Source organism: Oncorhynchus mykiss, chromosome 6, assembly GCF_013265735.2.
Source record: "Oncorhynchus mykiss isolate Arlee chromosome 6, USDA_OmykA_1.1, whole genome shotgun sequence".
Taxonomy (NCBI): domain Eukaryota; kingdom Metazoa; phylum Chordata; class Actinopteri; order Salmoniformes; family Salmonidae; genus Oncorhynchus; species Oncorhynchus mykiss.
Window position 1 is genome coordinate 94,409,281 of NC_048570.1, and position 20,830 is coordinate 94,430,110.

Consider the following 20,830-nt stretch of genomic DNA (forward strand, 5'->3'; position numbering starts at 1 on the left):
TCTACCCATAACCCCTCCAGTACTCACCCTGCTCTGGTGAGCCTCCAACTTCACAGAAGAGCACTTGCGCAGGTCACCCGCCATGTCGGCAAAGGTTTGCGGCCGGCTCTGGTTGTCTCTGTCGTGAGCGGCCAGCGTGCGGACCAGCTGCTGAGCGGCCCACTGACGGTGTCCCGAGGACAGACGAGAAGACAGGCAGCAAGCAGCCAGCGCGTTGGCCAGCTCCAGAGGTCCTACAGCAGTGGGATGATAGGAAGGATGGGTATACAAATGTGCAATTAAACCTGCTGGAACCAAAACAAAAAGGGGGTGGAAGAAGGAACGGTGAGTGAGTTTTATTTTTTGGGGGGGTGGGGGTGGGGGGGGGGGGGAGATGAGAGGATGTTAATTATAACATAACATAATGAATGGTCCAAAACACTACGGTGATAATGACAACTAGCACGAGCACTGTGGAGGCTAGCACAAACTGCTAACAACAGCTAGTAGCTACATGTCTGTATGTACTGTCATCCCGTGTAGACAATCTGAAAATACGAGGCGACTACAAATCTATAATCACTGCCCCCCCCCCCCCTCTGCCCCCCCCCCCCCCCCCGCCTTCAACCATTTCTTAAATGAAACATTCTAAATGAGCTGAGAAATATCTTTGTTCTTCCCATAATGAAATTTTACGTGTGACAGTATCGCAACGTCTAGAAATCTCCGAGGACCACAGAGGCCGACTCCGGGTCTCACGAACCTCTCTTCTCCGCGTCAGCCTTGTCATAGTTGGGTCTGAGCCGGGCCCCTTTATCAGCGAGTAGGGCCACGAGGGCCTGGGTGACCACGAAATTGGGTGACGTCACAAGCTTGTTCTCCTCGGCCACGCCCCTCAGGAAGCTGGGGAGGAACTTCCTCTGGACGGGGTCGTCTACCGTGGTCAGGTTCATCCCCGTTGCCGCCGAGATCAGATTCTAGAGACGGGTAGATATACAGGTTCTAGATCAGTCAGAGGAACCCTAACACGCTAGATCAGGTTCTAGAGACAGATAGATATACTGGTTCTAGAGACAGATAGATATACTGGTTCTAGAGACAGATAGATATACAGGTTCAAGAGACAGATAGATATACAGGTTCTAGAGACAGATAGATATACAGCTTCTAGATCAGTCAGAGGAACCCTAACACGCTAGATCGGGTTCTAGAGACAGATAGATATACTGGTTCTATAGACAGATAGATATACTGGTTCTAGAGACAGATAGATATACAGGTTCTAGAGACAGATAGATATACAGGTTCTAGAGACAGATAGATATACTGGTTCTAGAGACAGATAGATATACAGGTTCTAGAGACAGATAGATATACAGGTTCTAGAGACAGATAGATATACAGGTTCTAGATCAGTCAGAGGAACCCTAACACGCTAGATCAGGTTCTATAGACAGATAGATATACAGGTTCTAGAGACATATATATATACTGGTTCAAGAGACAGATAGATATACAGATTCTAGAGACAGATAGATATACTGGTTCTAGAGACAGATAGATATACTGGTTCTAGAGACAGATAGATATACAGGTTCAAGAGACAGATAGATATACAGGTTCTAGAGACAGATAGATATACAGGTTCTAGATCAGTCAGAGGAACCCTAACACGCTAGATCGGGTTCTAGAGACAGATAGATATACTGGTTCTAGAGACAGATAGATTTGATTTGATTTGATTTGATTTGATATACAGGTTCTAGAGACAGATAGATATACTGGTTCTAGAGACAGATAGATATACAGGTTCTAGAGACAGATAGATATACTGGTTCTAGAGACAGATAGATATACTGGTTCTAGAGACAGATAGATATACTGGTTCTAGAGACAGATAGATATACTGGTTCTAGAGACAGATAGATATACAGGTTCTAGAGACAGATAGATATACTGGTTCTAGAGACAGATAGATATACTGGTTCTAGAGACAGATAGATATACAGGTTCTAGAGACAGATAGATATACTGGTTCTAGAGACAGATAGATATACAGGTTCTAGAGACGGATAGATATACAGGTTCTAGATCAGTCAGAGGAACCCTAACACGCTAGATCGGGTTCTAGAGACAGATAGATATACTGGTTCTAGAGACAGATAGATATACAGGTTCTAGATCAGTCAGAGGAACCCTAACACGCTGGATGGGGGTCGTCTATGGTGGTCAGGTTCATCTCCAGTGGAGCATTTGATTTATTCAGAGCAGCCCAACGGAGACCAGGATCTCATTCCCAATGGTGCCCCTGAGCACAAACAGTTTCTCACAACAGGAAGAACTATTTATATTCCAACTCAAATTAAATAAATAAGCACGAGGAACAACCTCAACACAAACAATTTCAACAAATAAACCATTACAATCAATGGAAACAACTGCAGTCCTCAATGAATTCAACACCAGAGACCTAAACTGACCAATCACCAATCGGAAGCAGGGAATCAAGAAGCAAGGGATGTTGGGAGTTATTCCAACAATGACAATGGGGGGGGGGCTTAAACTAAATGAGTATTGTTAGAGACCAGAAGGAACTCAAGAGTTAACCAATCATTATTTTACACGGAAGCCTGTGTACTAGGGCTTCGTGAATCAAACAGGAACTAGGAATTGATCAACGGGACTTTAATGAGGACCAGCCGTTTGCTAGAGGAGACAGCGGTGAGTATTAATGAGGACCAGCCGTTTGCTAGAGGAGACAGTGGTGAATATTAATGAGGACCAGCCGTTTGCTAGAGGAGACAGTGGTGAGTATTAGTGGAAGTTAATGAGGACCAGGCGTTTGCTAGAGGAGTCAGTGGTGAGTATTAGTGAGGACCAGCCGTTTGCTAGAGGAGACAGTGGTGAGTATTAATGAGGACCAGCCGTTTGCTAGAGGAGACAGTGGTGAGTATTAATGAGGACCAGCCGTTTTCTAGAGGAGACAGTGGTGAGTATTAATGAGGACCAGCCGTTTGCTAGAGGAGACAGTGGTGAGTATTAATGAGGACCAGCCATTTTCTAGAGGAGACATTGGTGAGTATTAGTGAGGACCAGCCGTTTGCTAGAGGAGACAGTGATGAGTATTAGTGGAAGTTAATGAGGACCAGTGGAGAGATAGAAGGAAGTCATTGGCTCAAGAGGTACACCTGCTGTATTAAACACCGGCTGTATTCTACACCGGCTGTATTAAACACCGGCTGTATTAAACACCGGCTGTATTAAACACCGGCTGTATTAAACACCGGCTGTATTGAACACCGGCTGTATTAAACACCGGCTGTATTAAACACCGGCTGTAATGAACACCGGCTGTATTCTACACCGGCTGTATTAAACGCCGGCTGTATTAAACACCGGCTGTATTCTACACCGGCTGTATTAAACACCGGCTGTATTCTACACCGGCTGTATTAAACGCCGGCTGTATTAAACACCGGCTGTATTAAACACCGGCTGTATTAAACACCGGCTGTATTAAACACCGGCTGTATTAAACACCGGCTGTATTAAACACCGGCTGTATTAAACACCGGCTGTATTAAACACCGGCTGTATTCTACACCGGCTGTATTAAACACCGGCTGTATTAAACACCGGCTGTATTAAACACCGGCTGTATTCTACACCGGCTGTATTCTACACCGGCTGTATTCTACACCGGCTGTATTCTACACCGGCTGTATTAAACACCGGCTGTATTAAACACCGGCTGTATTAAACACCGGCTGTATTAAACACCGGCTGTATTCTACACCGGCTGTATTCTACACCGACTGTATTAAACACAGGCTGTATTCTACACCGGCTGTATTCTACACCGGCTGTATTCTACACCGGCTGTATTAAACACAGGCTGTATTCTACACCGGCTGTATTCTACACCGGCTGTATTCTACACCGGCTGTATTAAACACCGGCTGTATTGAACACAGGCTGTATTCTACACCGGCTGTATTCTACACCGGCTGTATTCTACACCGGCTGTATTCTACACCGGCTGTATTAAACACCGGCTGTATTAAACACAGGCTGTATTCTACACCGGCTGTATTCTACACCGGCTGTATTCTACACCGGCTGTATTAAACACAGGCTGTATTCTACACCGGCTGTATTCTACACCGGCTGTATTCTACACCGGCTGTATTAAACACAGGCTGTATTCTACACCGGCTGTATTCTACACCGGCTGTATTCTACACCGGCTGTATTAAACACCGGCTGTATTGAACACCGGCTGTATTGAACACCGGTTGTATTAAACACCGGCTGTATTGAACACCGGCTGTATTGAACACCGGCTGTATTAAACACCGGCTGTATTCTACACCGGCTGTATTAAACACCGGCTGTATTCTACACCGGCTGTATTAAACACCGGCTGTATTAAACACCGGCTGTATTCTACACCGGCTGTATTAAACACCGGCTGTATTAAACACCGGCTGTATTAAACACCGGCTGTATTGAACACCGGCTGTATTCTACACCGGCTGTATTGAACACCGGCTGTATTCAACACCGGCTGTATTAAACACCGGCTGTATTAAACACCGGCTGTATTAAACACCGGCTGTATTCTACACCGGCTGTATTAAACACCGGCTGTATTAAACACCGGCTGTATTAAACACCGGCTGTATTCTACACCGGCTGTATTCTACACCGGCTGTATTGAACACCGGCTGTATTAAACACCGGCTGTATTAAACACCGGCTGTATTGAACACCGGTTGTATTAAACACCAACTGTATTGAACACCGGCTGTATTCTACACCGGCTGTATTAAACACCGGCTGTATTCTACACCGGCTGTATTAAACACCGGCTGTATTAAACACCGGCTGTATTAAACACCGGCTGTATTAAACACCGACTGTATTAAACACCGGCTGTATTGAACACCGGCTGTATTAAACACCGGCTGTATTAAACACCGGCTGTATTGAACACCGGCTGTATTAAACACCGGCTGTATTAAACACCGGCTGTATTCTACACCGGCTGTATTCTACACCGGCTGTATTCTACACCGGCTGTATTCTACACCGGCTGTATTCTACACCGGCTGTATTCTACACCGGCTGTATTAAACACCGGCTGTATTAAACACCGGCTGTATTCTACACCGGCTGTATTCTACACCGGCTGTATTAAACACCGGCTGTATTAAACACCGGCTGTATTAAACACCGGCTGTATTCTACACCGGCTGTATTCTACACCGGCTGTATTAAACACCGGCTGTATTAAACACCGGCTGTATTAAACACCGGCTGTATTAAACACCGGCTGTATTCTACACCGGCTGTATTCTACACCGACTGTATTAAACACAGGCTGTATTCTACACCGGCTGTATTCTACACCGGCTGTATTCTACACCGGCTGTATTAAACACAGGCTGTATTGAACACAGGCTGTATTCTACACCGGCTGTATTCTACACCGGCTGTATTCTACACCGGCTGTATTAAACACCGGCTGTATTAAACACAGGCTGTATTCTACACCGGCTGTATTCTACACCGGCTGTATTCTACACCGGCTGTATTAAACACCGGCTGTATTAAACACAGGCTGTATTCTACACCGGCTGTATTCTACACCGGCTGTATTCTACACCGGCTGTATTAAACACAGGCTGTATTCTACACCGGCTGTATTCTACACCGGCTGTATTCTACACCGGCTGTATTAAACACAGGCTGTATTCTACACCGGCTGTATTCTACACCGGCTGTATTCTACACCGGCTGTATTAAACACCGGCTGTATTGAACACCGGCTGTATTGAACACCGGTTGTATTAAACACCGGCTGTATTGAACACCGGCTGTATTGAACACCGGCTGTATTGAACACCGGCTGTATTAAACACCGGCTGTATTAAACACCGGCTGTATTAAACACCGGCTGTATTAAACACCGGCTGTATTCTACACCGGCTGTATTCTACACCGGCTGTATTCTACACCGGCTGTATTAAACACCGGCTGTATTAAACACCGGCTGTATTCTACACCGGCTGTATTCTACACCGGCTGTATTCTACACCGGCTGTATTAAACACCGGCTGTATTAAACACTGGTTGTATTAAACACCGGCTGTATTAAACACCGGCTGTATTCTACACCGGCTGTATTCTACACCGGCTGTATTCTACACCGGCTGTATTCTACACCGGCTGTATTAAACACCGGCTGTATTCTACACCGGCTGTATTCTACACCGGCTGTATTAAACACCGGCTGTATTAAACACCGGCTGTATTAAACACCAGCTAAAATAACCCCAGTGTTGGGTGTTTATAACCAGTATTAAATTAACTCTAATTGGTCTAAAATAACCCCAGTGTTGGTGTTTATAACCAGTGTTAAATTAACTCTAATTGGTCTAAAATAACCCCAGTGTTGGGTGTTTATAACCAGTATTAAATTAACTCTAATTGGTCTAAAATAACCCCAGTGTTGGGTGTTTATAACCAGTATTAAATTAATTCTAATTGGTTTAAAATAACCAGTGTTGGTGTTTATAACCAGTATTAAATTAATTCTAATTGGTCTAAAATAACCCCAGTGTTGGTGTTTATAACCAGTATTAAATTAATTCTAATTGGTCTAAAATAACCCCAGTGTTGGTGTTTATAACCAGTATTAAATTAATTCTAATTGGTCTAAAATAACCCCAGTGTTGGGTGTTTATAACCAGTATTAAATTAATTCTAATTGGTCTAAAATAACCCCAGTGTTGGTGTTTATAACCAGTATTAAATTAATTCTAATTGGTCTAAAATAACCCCAGTGTTGGTGTTTATAACCAGTGTTAAATTAATTCTAATTGGTCTAAAATAACCCCAGTGTTGGTGTTTATAACCAGTGTTAAATTAACTCTAATTGGTCTAAAATAACCCCAGTGTTGGTGTTTATAACCAGTGTTAAATTAACTCTAATTGGTCTAAAATAACCCCAGTGTTGGTGTTTATAACCAGTGTTAAATTAACTCTAATTGGTCTAAAATAACCCCAGTGTTGGGTGTTTATAACCAGTATTAAATTAACTCTAATTGGTCTAAAATAACCCCAGTGTTTGTGTTTATAACCAGTATTAAATTAACTCTAATTGGTCTAAAATAACCAGTGTTGGTGTTTATAACCAGTATTAAATTAACTCTAATTGGTCTAAAATAACCCCAGTGTTGGGTGTTTATAACCAGTATTAAATTAACTCTAATTGGTTTAAAATAACCCCAGTGTTGGGTGTTTATAACCAGTATTAAATTAACTCTAATTGGTTTAAAATAACCCCAGTGTTGGGTGTTTATAACCAGTATTAAATTAACTCTAATTGGTCTAAAATAACCCCAGTGTTGTGTGTTTATAACCAGTATTAAATTAACTCTAATTGGTTTAAAATAACCCCAGTGTTGGTGTTTATAACCAGTATTAAATTAACTCTAATTGGTCTAAAATAACCCCAGTGTTGGTGTTTATAACCAGTATTAAATTAACTCTAATTGGTTTAAAATAACCCCAGTGTTGGGTGTTTATAACCAGTATTAAATTAACTCTAATTGGTCTAAAATAACCAGTGTTGGTGTTTATAACCAGTATTAAATTAACTCTAATTGGTCTAAAATAACCCCAGTGTTGGTGTTTATAACCAGTATTAAATTAATTCTAATTGGTCTAAAATAACCCCAGTGTTGGTGTTTATAACCAGTATTAAATTAATTCTAATTGGTCTAAAATAACCAGTGTTGGTGTTTATAACCAGTATTAAATTAACTCTAATTGGTCTAAAATAACCCCAGTGTTGGTGTTTATAACCAGTATTAAATTAACTCTAATTGGTCTAAAATAACCAGTGTTGGTGTTTATAACCAGTATTAAATTAACTCTAATTGGTCTAAAATAACCCCAGTGTTGGGTGTTTATAACCAGTATTAAATTAACTCTAATTGGTTTAAAATAACCCCAGTGTTGGGTGTTTATAACCAGTATTAAATTAACTCTAATTGGTTTAAAATAACCCCAGTGTTGGTGTTTATAACCAGTATTAAATCAACTCTAATTGGTCTAAAATAACCCCAGTGTTGTGTGTTTATAACCAGTATTAAATTAACTCTAATTGGTCTAAAATAACCCCAGTGTTGGTGTTTATAACCAGTATTAAATTAACTCTAATTGGTCTAAAATAACCCCAGTGTTGGGTGTTTATAACCAGTATTAAATTAACTCTAATTGGTCTAAAATAACCCCAGTGTTGGTGTTTATAACCAGTATTAAATTAACTCTAATTGGTCTAAAATAACCCCAGTGTTTGGTGTTTATAACCAGTGTTAAATTAACTCTAATTGGTCTAAAATAACCCCAGTGTTGGGTGTTTATAACCAGTATTAAATTAACTCTAATTGGTCTAAAATAACCCCAGTGTTGGTGTTTATAACCAGTATTAAATTAACTCTAATTGGTCTAAAATAACCCCAGTGTTGGGTGTTTATAACCAGTATGAAATCAAAACCACTCCCATCATTATCATATTTCCCAGCATGCTCTGTTGTAGGTTGATTGTTAGAATTGTTCCTCAATATCTATGTTTTTACACGTAGCACATCGATTGATTAATTCATCTTATGCTACTCAAATATGAATAACATACATTTTGATCAACTAATCCGATCTGTTACTTTTGTAGTTAATTGCGTCCATTACTGAAATGGTTGTTCCAGTTTGGATGGTTTAGGTCGTCTCATATCTTAGTCTTCCCGACCCAGCAGTCAATCTGAATGTAGGTTACGGGAGAACATGTCAAATGGTTGGAGAGCTTCACTCTGGCTGGATTCCCATAGGAATTACACAGCACTTTGCCAACCAATCATAATGTGATCTGCAGACCTGAAAACCATGAGTTTCAGTCAGGCTACTACTGTATTGGTGTCAAACTAGGCCCTCAAAGTAAAGGCCTCGTTAAATACTTGTTGTATTGTTGTTGAACATTTTTATTTTAAATGATCTGGCTCGGGGGAAACCCACAGGACAACAAAAAACAATGACTGCAAACAATCTCTTGTCTCTGTCAATAACAAATACAGTCATGGCTGGTAACTAACTACAATTCACTCGAAAGCTAAGGCACTCTGGGAAATATGTATAGGTCAAGTTAAGTATTGCATAAGTGTGGTGCTGAACTAAAGTTGTGTTGACTTGAACTTCCTGTCTTTTTGAAAGTCTTTGAGTGCAGTAGAGAACTGGTCACTTCCTGTTTCTCTTCCAGTCTATTATCTTTGTGTGAGTCTGAGTTGTGTATCTGTTGTTACCTGTGTGCAGAGCTGGACCAGCAGCTTGGCAGCGTTGGGGCTGTTGGAGGCCAGACAACCCACAGCCGTACTGAGATAGGCCAGACAGGAGATAGGTTTGCTGGCCTTGGTGGCCCCTCGGGGCCGCTCTGAGGCCCCTGATCCAGATGTGGGGCTGGTGGAGAGGCCGGCTCGCCCCGCTGCAGCCAGACACATCAGTCTGACCAGGGTCCTGATGTCTGTCAGACCCAGAGACTCCAACCCTGCTGCCAGGCTGCAGCTAGAACCACTGAGAGAGAGGGAAAGGGGGAGAGATAGGGGAGGGAGGGAGAGAGAGAGGATGGGAGAGAGAGGGGAGGGAGAGAGAGGGGAGGGAGGGAGAGAGAGGAGGGGAGAGAGAGGGGAGGGAGGGAGGGAGGGAGAGGAGGGGAGAGAGAGGGAGAGAGAGGAGGGGGAGAGAGGAGGGGAGGGAGAGAGAGAGAGGAGGGAGGGAGGGAGGGAGAGAGAGAGGGGAGGGAGGGGAGGGAGAGGAGGGGAGAGAGAGGGGAGGGAGAGAGACAAGGGGAGAGAGATAGAGGGGGGGAGAGAGAGAGAAAGGGGGAGGGAGAGGGGAGGGAGAGAGTGGAGGGGAGGGAGAGAAGGCCATACTCATAAACATATAGTAGTTGCAATGCAGTTCACCCTTATACACTGACACCAACTAAACACAGTGGAACATGAGATGAATGGAGAGAGATCGAGACTGAGAGAGACACCAACGAGACAGAGAGACAAAGAGAGAGAGAGAGAGACAAAGACCAACACATTATCCAGTCCTACACACAGTCCTACACCTAGTCTACACACAGTCCTACACATAGTCTATACACAGTACTACACATAGTCTACACACAGTCCTACCACTAGTCTACACCTAGCCTACAACCAGTCCTACACCTAGTCTACACAGTCCTACACCTAGTCTACACACAGTCCTACACAGTCTATACACAGTCCTACACACAGTCCTACACCTAGTCTACACACAGTCCTACACCTAGTCTAAACACAGTCCTACACCTAGTCTACACACAGACATACACCTAGTCTAAACACAGTCCTACACCTAGTCTAAACACAGTCTACACCTAGTCTACACACAGTCCTACACATAGTCTACACACAGTCCTACACCTAGTCTACACCTAGCCTACAACCAGTCCTACACCTAGTCTACACAGTCCTACACCTAGTCTACACACAGTCCTACACAGTCTACACACAGTCCTACACCTAGTCTATACCTAGCCTACAACCAGTCCTACACCTAGTCTACACAGTTCTACACCTAGTCTACACACAGTCCTACACAGTCTACACACAGTCCTACACCTAGTCTACACACAGTCCTACACCTAGTCTAAACACAGTCCTACACCTAGTCTACACACAGTCATACACCTAGTCTAAACACAGTCCTACACCTAGTCTAAACACAGTCCTACACCTAGTCTACACACAGTCCTACACCTAGTCTACACACAGTCCTACACCTAGTCTACACCTAGCCTACAACCAGTCCTACACCTAGTCTACACACAGTCCTACACCTAGTCTACACACAGTCCTACCACTAGTCTACACCTAGCCTACAACCAGTCCTACACCTAGTCTACACAGTCCTACACCTAGTCTACACACAGTCCTACACATAGTCTACACACAGTCCTACACCTAGTCTACACCTAGCCTACAACCAGTCCTACACCTAGTCTACACAGTCCTACACCTAGTCTACACACAGTCATACACCTAGTCTAAACACAGTCCTACACCTAGTCTAAACACAGTCCTACACATAGTCTACACACAGTCCTACACCTAGTCTAAACACAGTCCTACACCTAGTCTACACACAGTCCTACACATAGTCTACACACAGTCCTACACATAGTCTACACACAGTCCTACACATAGTCTACACACAGTCCTACCACTAGTCTACACCTAGCCTACAACCAGTCCTACACCTAGTCTAAACACAGTCTACACAGTCCTACACATAGTCTACACACAGTCCTACCACTAGTCTACACCTAGTCCTTCACCTAGTCTAAACACAGTCCTACACACAGTCCTACACATAGTCTACACCTAGTCTACACACAGTCCTACACCTAGTCTACACACAGTCCTACACCTTGTCTACACCTAGTCTACACACAGTCCTAAACCTAGTCTACACCTAGTCCACACCGAGCCTACACCCAGCCCTACACCTAGTCTACACCTAGTCTACAGTCATACACCTAGTCTACACCTAGTCCTACACCTAGTCTACACCTAGTCTACACCTAGTCTGCACCTAGTCTACACACAGGTCTACACCTCGTCTACACTTCGTCTACACCTAGTCTATACCTAGTCTACACCTAGTCTACAGACAGTCATACACCTAGTCTACACCTCGTCTACACCTAGTCTACACCTAGTCTACAGACAGACCCACCTGACAGAGAGTAGAGACAGGGCTCTCATCACCATGGTCCTGGCCAGGAGGACCTGCGCTGCAGAGGTCACTCTCCTCAGAGCCATGACCCTGTCGTGGGGGTTCTCCAGCGCTGCGGCCTGCTCCCCCAGAGTCACCCTGCCCGAGGAGCTGTTCTCCACCGCACCCTGGCAGCCTGGGAAACACACGCAGACACGTGCTGAAGCTGGCGCACAATGTAGAATTACAGAGAGGACCAGACACATCTGAACCACCCACATTACAGAGAGGACCAGACACATCTGAACCACCCACATTACAGAGAGGACCAGACACATCTGAACCACCCACATTACAGAGAGGACCAGACACATCTGAACCACCCACATTACAGAGAGGACCAGACACATCTGAACCACCCACATTACAGAGAGGACCAGACACATCTCACCCACATTACAGAGAGGACCGTACACATCTCACCCACCCACATTACAGAGAGGACCAGACACATCTGAACCACCCACATTACAGAGAGGACCAGACACATCTCACCCACATTACAGAGAGGACCAGACACATCTGAACCACCCACATTACAGAGAGGACCAGACACATCTCACCCACATTACAGAGAGGACCAGACACATCTGAACCACCCACATTACAGAGAGGACCAGACACATCTCACCCACATTACAGAGAGGAACAGACACATCTGGACCACCCACATTACAGAGAGGACCAGACACATCTGAACCACCCACATTACAGAGAGGACCGTACACATCTCACCCACATTACAGAGAGGACTAGACACATCTGAACCACCCACATTACAGAGAGGACCGTACACATCTCACCCACATTACAGAGAGGACCAGACACATCCTAACCACCCACATTACAGAGAGGACCGTACACATCTGAACCACCCACATTACAGAGAGGACCAGACACATCTCACCCACATTACAGAGAGGACCGTACACATCTCACCCACATTACAGAGAGGACCGTACACATCTGAACCACCCATATTACAGAGAGGACCAGACACATCTCACCCACATTACAGAGAGGACCGTACACATCTCACCCACATTACAGAGAGGACCAGACACATCCGAACCACCCACATTACAGAGAGGACAAGACACATCTGAACCACCCACTGTGTTTATCTGCCCCTCACCTATCTGCAGCAGAGTCTCCTCCATGCTGTTGGTGGCAGTCACCATGGCTACGGACGCTCCCAGGGGGTCACTGTCGGGGAACTGGACGGCCTCTGGGACGACCCGGCGCTCGCTCAGACCCAACGGTCCCGCCAGCAGCTCAAACTCCTCGTCCCCAGTTAACCTCTCATCCTCATCAACATCCAGCATGTCCCATTCCTCTGAAAGGGTTGTAGAGAATAACAGTCATACTATCAGCCACGTGGTTATAGAGAATAACAGTCCTACTATCAGCCACGTGGTTAGAGAGAATAACAGTCATACTATCAGCCACGTGGTTATAGAGAATAACAGTCATACTATCAGCCACGTGGTTAGAGAGAATAACAGTCATACTATCAGCCACGTGGTTAGAGAGAATAACAGTCATACTATCAGCCATAAAGCTACAGTGGAACCAGTCATTCTATTAGCCATAAAGCTACAGTGGAACCAGTCATACTATCAGCCATAAAGCTACAGTGGAACCAGTCATACTATCAGCCATAAAGCTACAGTGGAACCAGTCATACTATCAGCCATAAAGCTACAGTGGAACCAGTCATACTATCAGCCATAAAGCTACAGTGGAACCAGGCATACTATCAGCCATGTGGTTATAGAGAATAGCAGTCATACTATCAGCCATAAAGCTACAGTGGAACCAGTCATACTATCAGCCATAAAGCTACAGTGGAACCAGTCATACTATCAGCCATAAAGCTACAGTGGAACCAGTCATACTATCAGCCATAAAGCTACAGTGGACCAGTCATACTATCAGCCATAAAGCTACAGTGGAACCAGTCATACTATCAGCCATAAAGCTACAGTGGAACCAGTCATACTATCAGCCATAAAGCTACAGTGGAACCAGTCATTCTATTAGCCATAAAGCTACAGTGGAACCAGTCATACTATCAGCCATAAAGCTACAGTGGAACCAGGCATACTATCAGCCATAAAGCTACAGTGGAACCAGTCATACTATCAGCCATAAAGCTACAGTGGAACCAGTCATACTATCAGCCATAAAGCTACAGTGGAACCAGTCATACTATCAGCCATAAAGCTACAGTGGAACCAGTCATACTATCAGCCATAAAGCTACAGTGGAACCAGTCATACTATCAGCCATAAAGCTACAGTGGAACCAGTCATACTATCAGCCATAAAGCTACAGTGGAACCAGGCATACTATCAGCCATAAAGCTACAGTGGAACCAGTCATACTATCAGCCATAAAGCTACAGTGGAACCAGTCATACTATCAGCCATAAAGCTACAGTGGAACCAGTCATACTATCAGCCATAAAGCTACAGTGGAACCAGTCATACTATCAGCCATAAAGCTACAGTGGAACCAGTCATTCATATGATCAGGGACAAGAACCTCTGGAACAAGTGACTCATCATGTTTAATCAGAACCGGTACCTTCATAGACACTGTCCTGCTTCCCCAACAGGTCCGGGGCGAGTCCTTTATATCTGAACATGGACCATGACACGTGGTTAGTGATCACAACATCATCTCGTCACTGTTAAACAGTGTGTATCGAATCTTAAGTTTCAGTTGTACAACACAAGAGTCACAAGTCTGTAATTAAAAAAAAACCTGGCGCGTCACCTTCTGTCCGCCACTGACCTCTCCGTCACGGGGACTGTGGTTTTACTCTTAACCGCCAGGTGTTTGTCCCGACAGCTACCACAGAGGAGGTAGTAGGGGTTGCCGCTGCCGCACTCCCCTCCGAACCACCCGTCTACGTAGGAGCCGTTGCTCCGGTAACCCTGTCGGTTGGCGCTGCGCCCGCAGCCAGGGTGGCTCTTCTTCATGTGCTGGTTGAAGTTGGCAACGCTAGCCTCACACAACTCACACACTACCACCTCGTCTCGTTCCTCTGTCTCACACACATGCTGCCAGGGGACAGGGAGGGGAGACAGGGAGGGGAGGGAGGGGACACGGAGACAGGGAGGGGAGGGAGGGGACACGGAGACAGGGAGGGGTGGGAGGGGACACGGAAACAGGGAGGGGAGGGAGGGGACATGGAGACAGGGAAGGGAGGGAGGGGACACGGAGACAGGGAGGGGACACAGAGACAGGGAGGGGACAGGGAGGGGAGGGAGGGGACACGGAGACAGGGAGGGGACAGGGAGGAGAGGGAGGGGACACGGAGACAGGGAGGAGAGGGAGGGGACATGGAGACAGGGAGGGGACACGGAGACAGGGAGGGGACACGGAGACAGAAAGGGGACACGGAGACAGAAAGGGGACACGGAGACAGGGAGGGGACAGGGAGGGGAGGGAGGGGACACGGAGACAGAGAGGGGACACGGAGACAGGGAGGGGACACGGAGACAGGGAGGGGACACGGAGACAGGGAGGGGACACGGAGACAGGGAGGAGAGGGAGGGGACACGGAGACAGGGAGGGGACACGGAGACAGGGAGGAGAGGGAGGGGACACGGAGGAGAGGGAGGGGACACGGAGACAGGGAGGGGACACGGAGACAGGGAGGGGACACAGAGACAGGGAGGGGACACAGAGACAGGGAGGGGACACGGAGACAGAGAGGGGACACACAGAGACGTGAACACAAAGTCAGTTCATATCTAGGACATCAATAGCATGATGCCACTAACAGACAGGTGAGTATGACAGCAGTATAGACAACATGATACCATAGCAACAAGATGATTAGCCATGAATTAACCACAAGCAACAAGACTTGATGATCAATGCCACCCACTGTAATCACCATTAGCATGTTAGCATTCCACCTGATTTAATAGCAAACCCCATTGACATCCCATCCACGGCATGCTAGTTAGGCTAACGACAGAAATCACTGCCATGTGAGAGTGTGAGAGTTTGAGCATGTGTGTGTGTGTGTATGTTTGTGTATGTGTGTGTGTGTGATAGTTTGAGCATGAGTGTGTATATGTGTGTGTGTGTGTGTGTGTGTGTGTGTGTGTGTGTGTGTGTGTGTGTGTGTGTGTGTGTGTGATAGTGAGTAAGCATCAACCTCTCTAAGCAGACAGTTAGCATTTTACAGCACCCAAGTGAATGAGTGTGTGAGTGAAAGTTAGCTGGTGAGAGTCTAAACCCTAAACTTCCACGTCAGTCTCCCCACTGAGAGTGAGACGTTTAGTGACGTGGAAAGTCAGGATGAAGACCTTATTAGTCAAGGCGAGGAAAAGGAAGCAGCAAAACCCTGCGCTCACACACACCCATGTTGGCCAGTCCAGTACCTCTGGGATCCACATGCCCAGGATGTCAGTGTCGCTGGCCAGGTCCTGACCGAACATGGCCTCCATGGTCTCCTCGTCCAGCTCCAGCTCCAGCTCCTCGTCGAGGTTAAAGTCATACAGAGGTCCAGTGTCCTGCTGTAGGGCACTGCCCTCTCTACGAGCCTGGCTGTGATGGGCCTGCACCGAGCGGTACAGACCAGCTACAGGAGAGGGTACATGTTAGAGCGGTACAGACCAGCTACAGGAGAGGGTACATGTTAGAGCGGTACAGACCAGCTACAGGAGAGGGTACATGTTAGAGCGGTACAGACCAGCTACAGGAGAGGGTACATGTTACAACAGTACAGACCAGCTACAGGAGAGGGTAGATGTTACAACAGCACCAAGCGGTACAGACCAGCTACAGGAGAGGGTACATGTTAGAGCGATACAGACCAGCTACAGGAGAGGGTAGATGTTACAACAGTACAGACCAGCTACAGGAGAGGGTATATGTTACAACAGTACAGACCAGCTACAGGAGAGGGTATATGTTACAACAGTACAGACCAGCTACAGGAGAGGGTATATGTTACAACAGTACAGACCAGCTACAGGAGAGGGTATATGTTACAACAGTACAGACCAGCTACAGGAGAGGGTAGATGTTACAACAGCACCGAGCGGTACAGACCAGCTACAGGAGAGGGTACATGTTAGAGCGGTACAGACCAGCTACAGGAGAGGGTACATGTTACAACAGCACCGAGCGGTACAGACCAGCTACAGGAGAGGGTAGATGTTAGAATAGAATAGAGGAGAGGGTATATGTTAGAACAGTATAGAGGAGAGGGTATATGTTAGAATAGTATAGAGGAGAGGGTATATGTTAGAATAGTATAGAGGAGAGGGTATATGTTATAATAGAATAGAGGAGAGGGTATATGTTATAATAGTATAGAGGAGAGGGTATATGTTAGAATAGAATAGAGGAGAGGGTATATGTTAGAATAGTATAGAGGAGAGGGTATATGTTATAATAGAATAGAGGAGAGGGTATATGTTAGAATAGTATAGAGGAGAGGGTATATGTTAGAATAGTATAGAGGAGAGGGTATATGTTAGAATAGAATAGAGGGTATATGTTATAATAGAATAGAGGAGAGGGTATATGTTAGAATAGTATAGAGGAGAGGGTATATGTTAGAATAGAATAGAGGAGAGGGTATATGTTATAATAGTATAGAGGAGAGGGTATATGTTAGAATAGTATAGAGGAGAGGGTATATGTTAGAATATAATAGAATAGAGGAGAGGGTATATGTTATAATAGTATAGAGGAGAGGGTATATGTTAGAATAGAATAGAGGAGAGGGTATATGTTAGAATAGAATAGAGGAGAGGGTATATGTTAGAATATAATAGAGGAGAGGGTATATGTTAGAATAGTATAGAGGAGAGGGTATATGTTAGAATAGTATAGAGGAGAGGGTATATGTTATAATAGAATAGAGGAGAGGGTATATGTTATAATAGTATAGAGGAGAGGGTATATGTTATAATAGTATAGAGGAGAGGGTATATGTTAGAATAGTATAGAGGAGAGGGTATATGTTAGAATAGTATAGAGGAGAGGGTATATGTTAGAATATAATAGAATAGAGGAGAGGGTATATGTTAGAATATAATAGTATAGAGGAGAGGGTATATGTTAGAATAGAATAGAGGAGAGGGTATATGTTAGAATATAATAGAGGAGAGGGTAAATGTTAGAATAGTATAGAGGAGAGGGTATATGTTAGAATAGAATAGAGGAGAGGGTATATGTTATAATAGTATAGAGGAGAGGGTATATGTTAGAATAGTATAGAGGAGAGGGTATATGTTAGAATAGTATAGAGGAGAGGGTATATGTTATAATAGTATAGAGGAGAGGGTATATGTTATAATAGTATAGAGGAGAGGGTATATGTTAGAATAGTATAGAGGAGAGGGTATATGTTAGAATAGTATAGAGGAGAGGGTATATGTTAGAATATAATAGAATAGAGGAGAGGGTATATGTTATAATAGTATAGAGGAGAGGGTATATGTTATAATAGAATAGAGGAGAGGGTATATGTTAGAATAGTATAGAGGAGAGGGTATATGTTAGAATAGAATAGAGGAGAGGGTATATGTTAGAATAGTATAGAGGAGAGGGTATATGTTAGAATATAATAGAATAGAGGAGAGGGTATATGTTATAATAGTATAGAGGAGAGGGTATATGTTAGAATAGTATAGAGGAGAGGGTAAATGTTATAATAGTATAGAGGAGAGGGTATATGTTAGAATAGAATAGAGGAGAGGGTATATGTTATAATAGTATAGAGGAGAGGGTATATGTTAGAATAGAATAGAGGAGAGGGTATATGTTATAATAGTATAGAGGAGAGGGTATATGTTAGAATAGAATAGAGGAGAGGGTATATGTTATAATAGTATAGAGGAGAGGGTATATGTTAGAATAGTATAGAGGAGAGGGTATATGTTAGAATAGTATAGAGGAGAGGGTATATGTTAGAATATAATAGAATAGAGGAGAGGGTATATGTTAGAATAGAATAGAGGAGAGGGTATATGTTATAATAGTATAGAGGAGAGGGTATATGTTATAATAGTATAGAGGAGAGGGTATATGTTAGAATAGTATAGAGGAGAGGGTATATGTTAGAATAGTATAGAGGAGAGGGTATATGTTAGAATATAATAGAATAGAGGAGAGGGTATATGTTATAATAGTATAGAGGAGAGGGTATATGTTATAATAGTATAGAGGAGAAGGGTATATGTTAGAATATAATAGTATAGAGGAGAGGGTATATGTTAGAATAAAATAGTATAGAGGAGAGGGTATATGTTAGAATAGAATAGAGGAGAGGGTATATGTTAGAATAGAATAGAGGAGAGGGTATATGTTATAATAGAATAGAGGAGAGGGTATATGTTATAATAGTATAGAGGAGAAGGTATATGTTAGAATAGAGGAGAGGGTATATGTTATAATAGTATAGAGGAGAGGGTATATGTTAGAATAGAATAGAGGAGAGGGTATATGTTATAATAGTATAGAGGAGAGGGTATATGTTATAATAGTATAGAGGAGAGGGTATATGTTATAATAGTATAGAGGAGAGGAGAGGGTATATGTTATAATAGTATAGAGGAGAGGGTATATGTTATAATAGTATAGAGGAGAGGGTATATGTTAGAATAGTATAGAGGAGAGGGTATATGTTAGAATATAATAGTATAGAGGAGAGGGTATATGTTAGAATAGAATAGAGGAGAGGGTATATGTTAGAATAGAATAGAGGAGAGGGTATATGTTAGAATATAATAGTATAGAGGAGAGGGTATATGTTAGAATAGTATAGAGGAGAGGGTATATGTTAGAATAGTATAGAGGAGAGGGTATATGTTATAATAGAATAGAGGAGAGGGTATATGTTAGAATAGTATAGAGGAGAGGGTAAATGTTATAATAGTATAGAGGAGAGGGTATATGTTAGAATAGTATAGAGGAGAGGGTATATGTTAGAATAGTATAGAGGAGAGGAGAGGGTATATGTTAGAATAGAATAGAGGAGAGGGTATATGTTAGAATAGTATAGAGGAGAGGAGAGGGTATATGTTAGAATAGAATAGAGGAGAGGGTATATGTTAGAATAGTATAGAGGAGAGGGTATATGTTAGAATATAATAGTATAGAGGAGAGGGTATATGTTATAATAGTATAGAGGAGAGGGTATATGTTATAATAGTATAGAGGAGAGGGTATATGTTAGAATATAATAGAGGAGAGGGTATATGTTATAATAGTATAGAGGAGAGGATATATGTTATAATAGAATAGAGGAGAGGAGAGGGTATATGTTAGAATAGTATAGAGGAGAGGGTATATGTTATAATAGTATAGAGGAGAGGGTATATGTTATAATAGTATAGAGGAGAGGGTATATGTTATAATAGTATAGAGGAGAGGATATATGTTATAATAGAATAGAGGAGAGGAGAGGGTATATGTTAGAATAGTATAGAGGAGAGGGTATATGTTATAATAGAATAGAGGAGAGGGTATATGTTATAATAGTATAGAGGAGAGGGTATATGTTATAATAGTATAGAGGAGAGGAGAGGGTATATGTTATAATAGTATAGAGGAGAGGGTATATGTTATAATAGTATAGAGGAGAGGGTATATGTTATAATAGTATAGAGGAGAGGAGAGGGTATATGTTAGAATAGTATAGAGGAGAGGGTATATGTTAGAATAGTATAGAGGAGAGGGTATATGTTAGAATAGTATAGAGGAGAGGGTATATGTTAGAATATAATAGAATAGAGGAGAGGGTATATGTTATAATAGTATAGAGGAGAGGGTATATGTTATAATAGTATAGAGGAGAAGGGTATATGTTAGAATATAATAGTATAGAGGAGAGGGTATATGTTAGAATAAAATAGTATAGAGGAGAGGGTATATGTTAGAATAGAATAGAGGAGAGGGTATATGTTAGAATAGAATAGAGGAGAGGGTATATGTTATAATAGAATAG

At 43.4% G+C, this 20,830-nt stretch overlaps 1 protein-coding gene across 1 annotated transcript in view; it reads right to left on the minus strand.

The window, feature by feature from the left end:
• Window positions 1-20,830, minus strand: part of LOC110525058 (probable E3 ubiquitin-protein ligase HERC1) — a 241,985-nt gene that overhangs the window by 84,428 nt on the left and 136,727 nt on the right. Inside the window, exons 49-56 of the mRNA XM_036981638.1 lie at window positions 16,230-16,450; window positions 14,647-14,915; window positions 14,437-14,489; window positions 12,983-13,183; window positions 11,809-11,983; window positions 9,342-9,609; window positions 743-956; window positions 28-233 (exon numbers count right to left, since the gene is read on the minus strand). Coding sequence (XP_036837533.1) covers window positions 28-233; window positions 743-956; window positions 9,342-9,609; window positions 11,809-11,983; window positions 12,983-13,183; window positions 14,437-14,489; window positions 14,647-14,915; window positions 16,230-16,450 — 1,607 coding nt within the window. The remainder of the gene's footprint in view (window positions 1-27; window positions 234-742; window positions 957-9,341; window positions 9,610-11,808; window positions 11,984-12,982; window positions 13,184-14,436; window positions 14,490-14,646; window positions 14,916-16,229; window positions 16,451-20,830) is intronic.